The sequence below is a fragment of the Procambarus clarkii genome, chromosome 27, assembly GCF_040958095.1.
Source record: "Procambarus clarkii isolate CNS0578487 chromosome 27, FALCON_Pclarkii_2.0, whole genome shotgun sequence".
NCBI lineage: Eukaryota > Metazoa > Arthropoda > Malacostraca > Decapoda > Cambaridae > Procambarus > Procambarus clarkii.
Window position 1 is genome coordinate 14387509 of NC_091176.1, and position 15742 is coordinate 14403250.

The window sequence follows — 15742 nt, forward strand, 5'->3', positions numbered from 1 at the left end:
GAAATAACATCACATGAGACCAGGAGGCATGGCAGGATGTGCAGAATACCCCCGTTGAAAAGCAGAGGTGCAACAGGTACTCTGAGAGAGAACTCTATCAACATCAGAGGCCCGAGACTGTTCAATACGCTTCCACTACACATAAGGGGCATAACTGGCCGACCCCTCACAGTGTTCAAGAGAGAACTGGATAAGCACCTCCAAAGGATACCTGATCAACCAGGCTGTGACTCATACGTCAGGCTGCGAGCAGCCGCGTCTAACAGCCTGGTTGATCAGTCCAGCAACCAGGAGGCCTGGTCGACGACCGGGCCGCGGGGACACTAAGCCCCGGAAGCATCTCAAGGTAACCTCAAGGCAAGGTAGTGCAGCTACCCTAGACTATATGAAGTGGAGTACAGTGTCAAAAAAAAAAAAAACTAACTAGGTGATGCTAAAAAATCCCCATCACACAGGATGGTTAGTCATACAGAGGCATGTGATAAGCGGTCTGCACTGGCAGACCAGTAAGCCTGCTAGGCTCTAACAACACAACTCTACGGTCGCGGAAACCCACGTTTACCTCACTTGCTAGCGAGCGAGCGAGCGCGCACACTGCTGGCGCAACGACCTACGTGGGTGGTTGTGGGTAGAGGTGTAGGTGTTAGCACAGGTGAATTGTGGGGTGGGCAAGTGTGTGTAAAGGTGTGGGCGGAGGTACAGGTCCACTGTGGGTCAGAGTAGTTCAGGATCTGACCACCAATAAGCCTTCACACACACATCCACCACCCTTCACTGCTACCTGCAGCTCTGAGCCCCCCCCCCCCACACCAACGTCACAATCCGCATCACCATCGCACCTCCACCTTACGTGTTACTCAAGGACACTAACCAACGTCTGGGTGTTTGAAATACCGCCAACCACAAGTAAAACTCCTTTCACCAGGCCCAAAATCACCTGAGCAGGGCCGAGAGGAATTTCATTTTGACGGAGGTCAGTAACCCTTTTCCACCATGTTAACTGTCCAGCATTTCCTCCGTCAGTGACAGCAATACACAACTTAAAGGCCACAGCTGAATGTCGGGTCATTCGCCTCGGGTAACCTTAAACTTCACCAACTTGGGGATCTCTGGAGTAACATTTGGAGGCGTGTTGAGTATGGCTAGTCGTCGATATATGATATGATATGATATATTATATATTATATTATATATATATATATATATATTTATATTTATATTATTAAATATGACCGAAAAAGTAAGATTAATAATTCTAACACGAATTTTCTCAATCTTTCATACATTTCTTTTCACTGTTGGAGGTAATTCAAAAATCAATTCTCCAAAATTCATTTTTATTTTTTTGGAGAATTGATTTTTGAATTACCTCCAACAGTGAAAAGAAATGTACGAAAGATTGAGAAAATTCGTGTTAGAATTATTAATCTTACTTTTTCGGTCATATTTAATAATATATGTCTACAGGAAAGACTGCTACCAAAATATACTAATTATATATATATATATATATATATATATATATATATATATATATATATATATATATATATATATATATATATATATATATATATATATATATATATAACCCCAAAACACATCCGACCGCTCGCAATGAAACTCCTCAACACTCATTACAAAGTATAAATGTAGTTTAGCATCAAGCTTGAGACAATAAGGAAGGAGCTGACCCCGGGGGTCAACAACCCTGCGACGGTAAGCCGGTAATTAGCACAGGTGTGTGACCCCAGTCTCCGCTCCTCCCACGGGGGACCACCGTCTCCCGGCCAGCTAAGTGCCAATTAAGTGACATTCACTAACCCTTTCCTCCGGTGAGTGTGGCTAAACTACCCACCATATAACCGCTAGAACACTCAGGGGAGGTAAGGGGGGGGGAGTAGACTCAGAGAGGACAGTGCATGAGAGGGGGGAGGGGGGAGGGGGGAGAGGGGTAGACCTGGGGAAACTCACCAAGATCTATTGAAGCTGCTGTTATCTGGAGGAAGCGTCAACATTACGGTGCTCGTTAATTGTACTGAAGCGTCTGAAATTTTGACGCAGTGATCGATAGCGTTAAGTGTGAGGTTTGCCATTAAACACTCCTGGGGGCCGGATTCACGAAGCAGTTACGCAGGTTCTTACGAACGTGTACATCTCTCCTCAATCTTTGACGACTTTGGTTACGCTTATTAAACAGTTTACAATTATGAAAACTTCCCAAATCAACTGTTGTTGTTATTGTTATAAACAGCCTCGTGGTGCTTCGGAGCCCATTAACTGCTTAATAATCGTAAACAAAGCCGCCAAAGATAGAGAAAAGATGTGCAGGTTCGTAAGTGCTTGCGTAACTGCTTCGTGTATCTGGCCCCTTATCTCCATGGTAACCAATACGGTACGTATAGGTTTATATATTCCCGTTAACGTGTGAATGCACGTTACCCACGCACCACTTGTTATTCCGACTGCCGCTAGTACAGCTACTACAAGAGGTACGACTACAAGAGGCACGACTACAAGAGGTACGACTACAAGACGTACGACTACAAGAGGTACGACTACAAGAGACACGACTACAAGAGGCACGACTACAACTACTTGGTTGGTGGAAGGCCAGGCGGGAAGATCAGTGAGCGTGTGTGTACTTACTTGTAGACGACCTCGTTCTTGGGGATGACCTTGCCCTCTGTGAACACCTTGGCGTGCTCGATCCCATGGCTGGTGAGGACCTGTACAACAGACATGGCTTAGTCAATAGTGGTAGGTGGGACAGGGAGTGGGAGGTAGGTGGGTGGGGGCAGGGAGAGGGAGGTAGGTGGGTGGGGGCAGGGAGAGGGAGGTAGGTGAGTGGGGGCAGGGAGAGGGAGGTAGGTGGGTGGGGGCAGGGAGTGGGAGGTAGGTGGGTGGGGGCAGGGAGAGGGAGGTAGGTGGGTGGGGGCAGGGAGAGGGAGGTAGGTGGGTGGGGGCAGGGAGAGGGAGGTAGGTGGGTGGGGGCAGGGAGAGGGAGGTAGGTGGGTGGGGGCAGGGAGAGGGAGGTAGGTGGGTGGGGGCAGGGAGAGGGAGGTAGGTGGGTGGGGGCAGGGAGAGGGAGGTAGGTGGGTGGGGGCAGGGAGAGGGAGGTAGGTGGGTGGGGGCAGGGAGAGGGAGGTAGGTGGGTGGGAGTGGGTGGGGGGTTGTGTGTGTGTGGGGGGGGGGTGTAAACCTTAACTGGGTTTCGATAGTTATCTTGAGATTCTTGAGGTTATCTTGAGACGATTTCGGGGCTTTTTTTTTTTTTTTTTTTTTAGTGTCCCCGCGGCCCGGTCCTCGACCAGGCCTCCACCCCCAGGAAGCAGCCCGTGACAGCTGACTAACACCCAGGTACCTATTTTACTGCTAGGTAACAGGGACATAGGGTGAAAGAAACTCTGCCCATTGTTTCTCGCCGGCGCCTGGGATCGAACCCAGGATCACAAGTGCAGCGTGCTGTCCGCTCGGCCGACCGGCTCCCCGCTCCAACAACAAGAGATCCAACATTCCGTTTGTAACATTTTGAATGTATGTACTTTTATCTGAATAAACATATATTTATTATTATTTATTACTAGTACATTTCTTTATAAATATCAAGTTCCAAGAGTAGAGATGGGGTCCCGAGTGTATGCAAATGTTGTCAATGTCTTTCAAAAGCCTAATGCGAATATGTTAATATTAGTTATATACATAGTCAGTTTTGGACACCGTTCAATGTCGAATCTGTCCAGATCTTCAACTTTCATAATTTATTAGGGTGCTAAGAGACATAGCCCAATACTGTTCTTTTAATATTCACTAATCTCTTGCCCAATCAATGTGTATGAACTTGCACTTGTAAGTACAGGTCCAAAACTGGTGGGCTTTTCATTTTGAGTTTGCACATGTCAAATAATATTTACAAAAATTGTTGTTCTGTTTTTCTGTTTCAATTGCATTTCTACAGTCTGGAGGGACCGATTCAGATCCTGCTCCGTTTAATCACTCTCCCTGTTTAAATTACACCTTTGGTGGGATAGTTGTGTATGAGTATGTGGGTTGTATGGGTGAGGTGTGCGCTTGTGTATGGATAACTGGGGTGTATTTTGAAATTGTAGTATACAGTGTGGAGAGGAGAACACCTACTGTAGGAACTAGTTAACTAGATGATACACCTATGAGAATGACTACACTAAGTGTAGCGAAGTGTTGTTATTCGTCATTTACTATTCAATGGGGGCCACACTGCCTAACATCAATAGCAACATCACACACCACATGTAAACTTCCCACACAAAAGTAAACTTGACAAAATCTAAAGAAGTATCCCCCTATCAGGCCCTATCACTTATAAGATTTAAAAGTTAAGAATTATGGAGAGGACAGAACTGCAATTCTCAGCTATCAAAAGTCATAGAGAAATATTACTATTAAGCCTGAAAAACTCTTACTCTGTGTAATCACAATGGCCACATTGAACACTAATAATCCAACACACACACACACACACACACACACACACACACACACACACACACACACACACACACACACACAGACAGAGACAGACAGACAGACAGACAGAGACAGACAGACAGACAGACAGACAGACAGAGACAGACAGACACAGAGACAGACAGAGACAGACAGACAGAGACAGACAGACAGAGACAGACAGACAGAGACAGACAGACAGAGACAGACAGACAGAGACAGACAGACAGAGACAGACAGACAGAGACAGACAGACAGACAGACACAGACAGAGACAGACAGACAGACAGACACAGACAGACAGAGACAGACAGACAGACAGAGACAGACAGACAGACAGAGACAGACAGACAGACAGAGACAGACAGACAGACAGAGACAGACAGACAGACAGAGACAGACAGACAGACAGAGACAGACAGACAGACAGAGACAGACAGACAGACAGAGACAGACAGAGACAGACAGACAGAGACAGACAGACAGAGACAGACAGACAGAGACAGACAGACAGACTCACCTCGGGTTGGTAGTAGCGAGAGGTGTTGGTGAGGTCGACGACGAGCCCCAGGTTGGTACAGTGGTCCATCAGGGTCCGGGGGCTGAACCATTCACATTCCTTCACCTTACTCATGATCCCCTGTAACAACAACAACAACAACAATTTACAATTAAAACACCACTCCATATAAAAAATAAATAATAATAATAATAATAATAATATACACACAAATATATATATAGGCTCGGAGTCTTGAAGTGGGCAGAATACAGTTATGCATTAATTGGCTGTTGATTGCTGGTGTTGACTTTTTGATGTGTAGTGCCTCGCAGATGTCGAGCCTCCTGCTATCGCTGTATCTGTCGATGATTTCTGTGTAGTTTGTTAAGATTTCTCTGGTGATGGTCTGGTTGTGAGAGGAGATTATATTTTCCTTTATGGAGCCCTGTTCTTTATGCATTGTTAATCGCCTGGAAAGAGACGTTGTTGCCTTGCCTATATACCGAGTTCTTTGGGGTTTACAGTCCCCAAGTGGGCATTTGAAGGCATAGACGACGTTGGTTTCCTTCAAGGCGTTATGCTTGGTGTCTGGGGAGTTCTTCGTGAGTAGGTTGGCCGTTTTTTTGGTTTTATAGTAAATCGTCAATTGTATTTTCCGATTTTTGTCTGTAGGGATAACGTTCCTATCAGCAATATCTTTCAGGACACTTTCCTCCATTTTATGAGCCGTCGAAAAGAAGTTCCTGTAGAATAGTCTAATAGGGGGCACATGTGTTGTGTTAGTTGACTCTTCAGAGGTTGCATGGCGTTTCACTTTTCTTTTTATGATGTCTTCAACAAAACCATTAGAGAAGCCGTTAGAGAAGTGCAGTTCCACACCAACTGCTTACCATTCTTCATTGATCCCATTCAGACGGGATCACGGGTTCACCGTGATCCCGTCTGGGCGACCGACAAGCTCCTCAGAGTTGCGGAGGACTAGGACACGGGGTTCTCTCTCTGCTGGACAACCGGCTGCGGTAAGGCTTCTTCCTCTTAATAATGTTATTAACCTCGCAGTGTCTTGCATGCTGTCCTTTGACAGAGAAGGCCATGCCGTCCGTACCTGGTTGATACCTGGTTGATGGGGTTCTGGGAGTTCTTCTACTCCCCAAGCCCGGCCCGAGGCCAGGCTCGACTTGTGAGAGTTTGGTCCACCAGGCTGTTGCTTGGAGCGGCCCGCAGGGCCACGTACCCACCACAGCCCGGCTGATCCGGAACTTCTCTTAGAAAACCGTCCAGTTTTCTCTTGAAGATGTCCACGGTTGTTCCGGCAATATTTCTTATGCTCGCTGGGAGGACGTTGAACAACCGCGGACCCCTGATGTTTATACAGTGCTCTCTGATTGTGCCTATGGCACCTCTGCTCTTCACAGGTTCAATCTTGCATTTTCTTCCATATCGTTCACTCCAGTACGTTGTTATTTTACTGTGTAGATTTGGGACCTGACCCTCCAGTATTTTCCAGGTGTATATTATTTGGTATCTCTCTCGTCTCCTTTCTAGAGAGTACATTTGGAGAGCTTTGAGACGATCCCAATAATTTAGGTGTTTTATCTCGTCTATGCGTGCCGTATATGTTCTCTGTATTCCCTCTATTTCAGCAATCTCTCCTGCTCTGAAGGGGGAAGTGAGTACTGAGCAGTACTCGAGACGGGACAGCACAAGTGACTTGAAGAGTACAACCATTGTGATGGGATCCCTGGATTTGAAAGTTCTCGTAATCCATCCGATCATTTTTCTGGCTGACGCGATATTTGCTTGGTTATGCTCCCTAAACGTTAGATCGTCGGACATCATTATTCCCAAATCCTTGACATGCTGTTTTCCTACTATGGGAAGATTCGATTGTGTTTTGTACCCTGTATTATGTTTCAGATCCTCATTTTTGCCGTACCTGAGTACCTGAAATTTATCACTGTTAAACATCATGTTATTTTCTGCTGCCCAATCAAAAACTTTGTTGACATCTGCTTGTAGTTTTTCAATGTCTTCAGCAGAGGTAATTTTCATGCTGATTTTTGTGTCATCTGCAAAGGACGACACGAAGCTGTGGCGTGTATTTTTGTCTATATCAGATATGAGAATAAGGAACAGTAGCGGTGCAAGGACTGTACCTTGAGGTACAGAGCTTTTAACATCGCTTGGACTCGATTTTATCTGATTGACTGTTACTCTTTGTGTTCTGTTCGACAGGAAATTGAGTATCCAGCGTCCTACTTTTCCAGTTATTCCCATTGACCTCATTTTGTGAGCTATCACCCCATGGTCACATTTGTCGAACGCCTTTGCAAAGTCTGTGTATACAACATCTGCATTTTGCTTTTCTTCTAAGGCTTCTGTGATTTTGTCATAGTGGTTGAGTAACTGTGACAGACAGGATCTTCCCGCTCTAAATCCATGTTGTCCTGGATTGTGCAATTCATTGTTTTCCATAAAACTAGAAATTTGATTCCTAATCACTCTTTCAAACACTTTTATTATGTGTGATGTTAGTGCAACTGGCCTATAATTTTTTGCCAAGGCTTTACTCCCCCCCTTGTGCAACGGAGCTATATCTGCAGATTTAAGTGCTGCTGGTATCTCCCCTGTATCCAGGCTCTTTCTCCATATTACGCTGAGTGCTCTCGCTACTGGTACTTTACATTTCTTTATGAATATTGAATTCCATGAGTCAGGCCCAGGAGCTGAGTGCATAGGCATATTATCAATTTCTCTTTCAAAGTCTTCCGAGTTTGTGGTAATATCCGTTATATTATCTGCAGCTTGAATGTCATTCATAAAGAAGCTGTCTGGGTCATCAACTTTCATGTTGTTTATTGGTGTGCTAAACATAGCCTCATACTGGCTTCTTAGAATTTCACTAATCTCTTTGTTGTCCTCTGTGTACGTACCTTCATTTGTAATTAACGGTCCAATACTGGTCGAGGTTTTGGATTTTGATTTTGCGTATGTGAAAAAATATTTCGGATTTTTCCTTATCTCTTGTATAGCTTTCTGTTCCAATTCCATTTCCTCAGACTCATATGATCGCTTCAACGTTTGTTCTATTTCCTCAATCTCCCTGCTTAGGCTTGTTTTCCTTGCTTGTGATAGTTGTGTCTGCCGAAGCATTTCCGTTATTTTTTTCCTTCTCCTGTACAGTCGTCTCCGTTCTCTTTCTAGAGTGGTCCTCTTTCTGCCCCTCCTCACAGGTACGTGCTTCAAGCAGACCTTGTAAGCTTCAGCCGTACCTGTCGGCCACTGCCTCGCCGCAAATACACTTGTATTCGGTGTGGACTGGGGCAGCGAGGCAGAGAGCCACAGCAATTCGGAGGGCCTGCGGTGTGAGACGGGTGTCAGTTGCTGACATTGGGGTTGCTAATAGGAAGTCATCAAGAGTGCCAAGATCAGGCTGGCTACCGTTACTGCGGCCTAGATGACAAGCCCCCACTCCTGAACACCCTGTGTGGAAACTCCGTGAGTAGGAGGAACTGGGTCATATTCTCCAATACATTATTTAATGTTTACTAGAGTTGGCAAATAAGCTTGTCATGGGACCATAAGGACCTCACCATGGAATAGGCTGCTGGAATGGGCTCTGTGACCCACCATATAGGTCAGGAGAGACACGTAAATGCAGATTCATTTATGTTATACATAAAAAGATGACCCAAGAGGTCACTGTAGTCGAGGGTGTTTCCCTATGCAAGCACACACACACACACACACACACACACACACACACACACACACACACACACACACACACACACACACACACACAGTCTCGAGCCTCCATAGCTCAGTGGATAGAGCGCTGGTCTAATAACCCAGAGGCCGGGAGTTCGATCCTCCCTGGAGGCACGCCTGTTGGGTTCCAAAGTGTTTGAGGGAGCCGGCCGGCCGAGCGGACAGCACGCTTGGCACGTGATCCTGTGGTCCCGGGATCGATCCCGGGCCCCGGCGAGAAACGATGGGCAGAGTTTCTTTCACCCTAAGCAACTGTTACCTAGCAGTAAATAGGTACCGGGGAGTTAGTCAGCTGTCACGGGCCGTTTCCTGAGGTAGGTACTCACCTAGTTGTGCTTGCGGGGGTTGAGCTTTAGCTCTTTGGTCCCGCCTCTCAACCGTCAATCAACAGGTTATAGGTGTGTGTGTGGGGAGGGGGGGGGGGGAAATAGTAGTAGTAGTAGAAACAGTTGATTGACAGTTGAGAAGCGGGCCGAAAGAGCAGAGCTCAACCCCCGCAAGCACAACTAGGTGAACTAGGTGAATACACACACAAAAGTTTCCGAGATGTCAACAAGAACATTTTCATTGCTCGAGTTGTAAACAGGTGGAGTGGGTTAGCCCGAGACTGGCGAGTCCAGGCACACGTGTCTGGGAGCCGGGACAACCACAGTCAAGTGCCTTAAGACATACACCACGCACACCCAGACAGGAAGGCGTGAATGATTCCAGGTATTTGAAGAACTTTAAATCTTAGTTGTAAACTACAGAACGTGCAGAAAGGATACGATTAAGTACTTTTTCTTTTACCAGCAATGATAGAGTGCTGGAATAAATTCCCAGTGGGGCTAGTGTCTGGTAAACTTCTGAAGTTTACCAAGTATTTATGATAACATATACAAGGAAGACAGGGCAACATAACTCTCTGCCTGTAACTTTAAATAAGTAATAAATGGGCAATAAAACTCCCATCCATCCCCCCCCCCACACCATCGAGTCGATTAAGAGTTGAGAGACGGGACACAAGAGCCATGACTTATTCCCCAGCACATACAACTAGGTGAGCGCACGCGCGTATGCACGCTCACTTGCGCACACACACACACGAGTGCACAGCGCTAGGGAGTCGTAGTCCTAAGGACCCGGGTTCGATTCCAGACCGAGGCGGAAACAAATGGGGAATATCTTTCACCCTGATGCTTCTGTTCACCTAGCAGTAAATAGGCACCTGGTAGTTAAGACAGCTGCTATGGGCTGCTTCGCGCGCGCGTCTCTCACAGGGAAAAATATGTAGTAGATATTAGAGGAAAAATAGATGGTTAGAAAGGCGGGGTCCAAGAGTCAATAAGCTCGTTTCTACAGACAAGCCGTAAATACAAATAGTAAATACGCGCACGCACGCAACATTCCATAACATTTTATAACATTTAAACACTTCAAAATTACCCACTCATTCATATAATTTACTTTTGTGTGTTTCAGATGATACCTGGTTGATGGGGTTCTGGGAGTTCTTCTACTCCCCAAGCCCGGCCCGAGGCCAGGCTCGACTTGTGAGAGTTTGCTCCACCAGGCTACTGTTTGGAGCGGCCCGCAGGCCCACATACCCACCACAGCCCGGTTGGTCCGGCACTCATTGAAGAAAACAATCTAGTTTTCTCTTGATGTCCACGGTTGTTCCGGCAATATTTCTGATGCTCGCTGGTAGGACGTTGAACACCCGTGGACCTCTGATGTTTATACAGTGTTCTCTGGGACATTAGGGATAAAAAGACTCTGGGACTCTGGGATAAATGCCCCCAACAACATATGAGCAACTACATTTGAATGTGCCGCACACCCACGCACACACGAACGCGCGCGCACACACACATACATACATACACACACACACACACACACACACACACACACACACACACACAGAGTGGTTGACAAATGGAATGCATTAGGAAGTGATGTGGTGGAGGCTGACTCCATACACAGTTTCAAGTGTAGATATGATAGAGCCCAGTAGGCTCAGGAACCTGTACACCTGTTGATTGACAGTTGAGAGGCGGGACCAAAGAGCCAGAGCTCATCCCCCGCAAGCACAACTAGGTGAGTACTAGGTGAGTACACACACACACACACACACACACACACACACACACACACACACACACACACACACGGAGAGAAGTTATGGATTTGCAGTTAAATAATTTAATCGGGTGAGCGTAACGGAACTCCAATCGATCACTCGCTTGTAAGAAAAGAAATTGAATGTGTAAAATAAATAGAAGTGTCCATTTCATATCCCCGCCTCATCCAGCAATCGAAAACAAATTTGAATAAAAATTGTGTTCCGAGCGTTGTGATAACCGGTATAAAATTTACGACGTGTTTGGAACAAAATCTCATTAAATTATACCAAGAGCCTGGAGGAAGGAGCGCGCTTAATTCAGGTGGTGGCTGACACGGTAGCGTTTACTGCTCATATCGTGAGAGGAACTGCAGCCTCCTCTCTCATCAGCACCAGGCCCTCGGGCATCAGGAGTGGACTTTGGCAGCCCGGAAAATAACATGATGTTTAACAGTGATAAGTTCCAGGGACTTGGTTATGGTAGAAACTAAAAACTTGAACGAAATACAGGGTACATGACACAATCAGACCTACTCATGGAAGGAAAACATGCAGAAGTTCGGGGAATTATGATGTCTGACGACCCGACATTTGTTGAACATAACCGAGCAAATATAGCGGCAGCCAGCACACTGATATGATGGATTATGAGTACGTTCAAATCCAGGAATCCTACTACAATGTTAATACTATTTATGGTACTTGTGCTGTCCCACATCGGTACTCGCTTTCTCTTTCAGAGCAGGAGACATTTCTGAAATAGAAGGAATACAGAGAACATATTCGGCACGCATAGACACGATAAAACACCTAAATTATTAGGACCGTCTCAAAGCTCTCAAAATGTACTCTGGAAAATGAGAAGAGATATCAAATGATATATGCATGGAAGATACTGGAGGGCCAGGTCCCAAATTTGCACAGTAAAATAACATATTGGAGATAAATCTTTGGAATGAATGCAGAATAGAACCAGTGGGGAGTAGAGGCGTCATAAACACAATCAGAGAGCACTGTCTGAACATCAGAGGTCCACGGCTGTTCAATTCCCTCCCAGCAAGTATAAGAAATATTGCCGGAACGAAGGTGGACGTAATTAAGAAACACAGTAGTTCTTGCAAGAAATGCCGGACCAACTAGGTTGTAGTGGATATGTGGTCCAGCGGGCCGTTCCAAGCAATAGCCTGTTCGAAATCATAAACTGGATTGTACCTGGATGGAGTTCTGAGAGTTGTTCTTCACCAAGCCCGGCCCAAGGCCACGTTTGACTTGTGAGAGTTTGGTCCAACAGGCTGTTGCTTGGCGAGGCCCGCAAGCCCACATATCCACCACCGCCCGGTTGGATCGGCACTTCTTGAAGAAAAGTATCCAGTTTTCTCTTAAAAATGTCCACGTTTGTTCTGGCAATATTTCTTATACTCGCTGGGAGGATGTTGAGCAACCGTGGACCTCTGATGTTAATACAGAGTTCTCCGATTGTGCCTATGGCACCCCTGCTCTTCACTGGTTTATTCTGCATTTCCTTCCATATCGTTCACTCCTGTATGTTGTTAATTCACTGTGTAGATTTGGAACCTGGCCGTCTAGTATTTTCCATGTGTATATTTGATACCTCTCACGTTTCCTTTCTAAGGAGTATATTTGGAGAGCTTTGAGACGATTCCAATGGTATAGGTCTTTTATCGTGTTTATGAATCCTTTAAGTTCTCTATTTCAGCAATCTCTTCTGTTAGTGAAGGGAGAAGAGAGTACTGAGCAGTACTCAAGACGGGACAGCACAAATGATTTGAATACTAAAACCATTGTGATGGGATCCCTGGATTTAAAAGTTCTCGTAATCCATCCCATCATTTTTCTGGCTGACGCAATATTTGCTTGGTTATGCTCCCTAAACGTTAGGTCGTCGGACATCATTATTCCCAAATGCTTTATATGCTGCTTTCCTAGTATGGGCAGATTTTATTTCGTTTTGTTCCATGTATTTTGTTTAAGGTCCTCATTTTTACCGTATCTAAGCCTGGGGAGTAGAACTCTCAGAACCCTCTCCAGGTAACCCCAGGCATCTCTCAACCTCCACTAGGTTAACGCAATTCCCTGATTACTCGTGCATTGCCGCTACCCATATCAGCAACCCCCCCCCCCCCCCGCCTACGTTAACCAGCACCCCTGCGTCCCATCACCTGCCACCCACTACCTGCCAGCACATAAATTGACTCCCACTCCCGGAGATACCACGTGACAGGTCATTGTCACCATTTAACCTCCCACTGACACCCGTAACATCACATTGCAACAGAGTGGTGACCTCTCAAAACCAACAAAGATACCACCTGGCTACTGCCAGCCACCTGCCCTACAAGGCCAGCTGGGATTAGCCCATCCCTCCCCCTCTCCCCGGGGTGTATATATCACAGGTGGCGCCAGAACTGTCACCTGAGGGCCGCCACACCGTGATTGCCACCAAGGCCGCTTCTGCCAGATTAAGCCCCCGGATTACCTTCTTTATCGCCCCCCAGATACCGAGCAACTCTCCCCCCGTGTTTCAGCCACACTGACACCCCAACCACTTGCCCAATCACTCGCCTGGTCTCGCCACCAGGGGGTCCCCCACCGTATGCAAACATTTTTATAAGAGCATGAATGACAACAAAGAAATAACCCCCTATTCGTTTACCGTGTCATTGTCGGGCTGAGGGTTTTATAGAGTGTATGTTTCTATCTGCGCGACAAGCATGCGCGCTGCGGCCTCATCAACGTCACCATCTGTACGCTTCGGTGCGCATGCTGTAGTTACCCTACGCATATACAAGCGCCAATTTAGTCTGAAATCTGGCGTGCTGAGCCGTTGTTGTTTGGGGGGGGGGGGGGTGTGGGGGGGGGGGGGCAACATGACCCAGCGCCGTGGGTGTTAGTTTGGGCCGTAGCTGCAGCAGATCCTCGCGAGCGTTCCCAACGTCAAGAAACTGGCGTATAAAAGTGCCCTAACCTAACCTGCCAGAGGACCCACGAACAGAAAACGGGACATTGTCAAAATTGTGCGAGCCGCTACTACTGTCTTGACCACCAGTCTCTGTCTGACCTTGGGTTACGTTCACGTCAGAATGCGACGCGCTACGACGAGACCAAGGTGGTAGCTGTGAGGTAATTAGCAGGGCGAGGCAGGTGTGTGGCTGGGTGGGGGGGGTGGTGGAGTGCGTTAATGATGCAGGTAGTTCAAGGGGCAGTACAGGTGCTGGAGGCCGGTGTTTGGGATTGATCGTAAGCTTGGAGGGGGAGGGTAAGGGGGAGGGTATTGTAAGGGGGGGGGGAGGGTATTGTAGGGGGTGAGGGTATTGTAGGGGGGAGGGTTAGGGTATTGTAGGGGGGGAGGGTGAGGGTATTGTAGGGGGGGAGGGTGAGGGTATTGTAGGGGGGGAGGGTGAGGGTATTGTAGGGGGGAGGGTGAGGGTATTGTAGGGGGGAGGGTGAGGGTATTGTAGGGGGGAGGGTGAGGGTATTGTAGGGGGGAGGGTGAGGGTATTGTAGGGGGGAGGGGGAGGGTATTGTAGGGGGGAGGGGGAGGGTATTGTAGGGGGGAGGGGGAGGGTATTGTAGGGGGGGAGGGGGAGGGTATTGTAGGGGGGGAGGGGGAGGGTATTGTAGGGGGGGAGGGGAGGGTATTGTAAGGGGGAGGGTATTGTAGAAGGGGGAGGGTATTGTTGGGGGGAAGGTATTGTTTGGGGGGGGGAGGGTTCTGTAAGGGGGGGGAGGGTACTGAAGGGGGGGGGCGAAGTCTGGGGAATTACAAGCTTGAGACGTAGGGATTGCATGGGACGAACGTATAGGATTATAAGCTTGGTATCTGGCTATTGTATGGAAGGAACAAGTTTGGGACGTGGCCACCGTGTGGGTGGTGGGTGACTATAAGCCAGGGGCGCCTGTAAGTACCGGGCCCGTGGTGCGGGCGGGCTCAGGTGGGCGGGCCTTGGGGATGGGCGTCGCCACCCTCACGTCACACTCATCACGGCCGCCCATATATCACCCGCCACGTTTATGTCAGCTAACGTTTCATTAATATGCCAGTTATGCACATACGCCTAAGTCCTCGTGGCGAGCAGCCCGGCTGGGGAACGTGGGCGTACTGCTGCACGCCTGGGGGCGGGGGGCGGCACGCCTGGGGGGCGGGGGGCGCCAGGTCGGGAGATGACATATATGACAGGAAAAGGGGAGGCTGAAGGGAATGTCTCCCTTTTGACCCGTTGCGTAAGATGCAGTTGTGACGATACAATGGTTGGTATCATTGGTAATATTCATAGTTCTTCCTGAGACACTTGGCTTTGTCATAGCGTCACCCAACAGCAGCCATACATGTCATAGTGTCACTCAACACCACCCATACATGTCATAGCGTCACCCAACACCACCCATACATGAAGCAGTCGCCGCTTTGTTTCAAAATGTTGAGGAAGACCCCCAGCACGGAGGAACAAGCCCACATCTCGGGCCCTTATAACACACTAAATATATACGAATTCTCTAATGAGGGGGGAGGTAGGGTGGGGGGTTAATGGGGGAGTGGAGGGGGGTCAAGAGGTCTAGGGCTCAACATGACCCAGCCCGGGACAATTCAACGCTGCAGTTCCGTCCTGGCCTCCCCCCCCCCCCCCCCCACTCACATTCCTGGTATGATTAGAAAGACTTTACCCTTTTATGGAGCTGTTCCACATCTCCGACCTTGACCTGTGTTGCTAATTCTGTTCTAGGCTCTAAAAAAAAAAAAAAGATGTTTTGCTTTACACAAATCATCCAACACAACCTAGCAAATTTCAATTTCAAAGTTAGTTGATTGGCTGATGTTTTTTTTTTCTTTTTGTTTTTCAGACGACCTATTACACCTGACG

The 15742-nt window shown here is 47.5% G+C and overlaps 1 protein-coding gene and 1 non-coding gene across 2 annotated transcripts in view; both read left to right on the top strand.

Annotated features, from left to right (window-relative positions):
* The first annotated feature begins 5789 nt into the window (after window positions 1-5789).
* LOC123762693 (uncharacterized) overlaps window positions 5790-15742 on the top strand; it is a 39071-nt gene continuing 29118 nt past the window's right edge. Inside the window, exons 1-2 of the mRNA XM_069332087.1 lie at window positions 5790-5954; window positions 12580-12696. Coding sequence (XP_069188188.1) covers window positions 5790-5954; window positions 12580-12696 — 282 coding nt within the window. The remainder of the gene's footprint in view (window positions 5955-12579; window positions 12697-15742) is intronic.
* TRNAI-AAU (transfer RNA isoleucine (anticodon AAU)) lies at window positions 8800-8872 on the top strand. The gene has a single exon. It is a non-coding gene; the product is annotated as a tRNA-Ile (tRNA).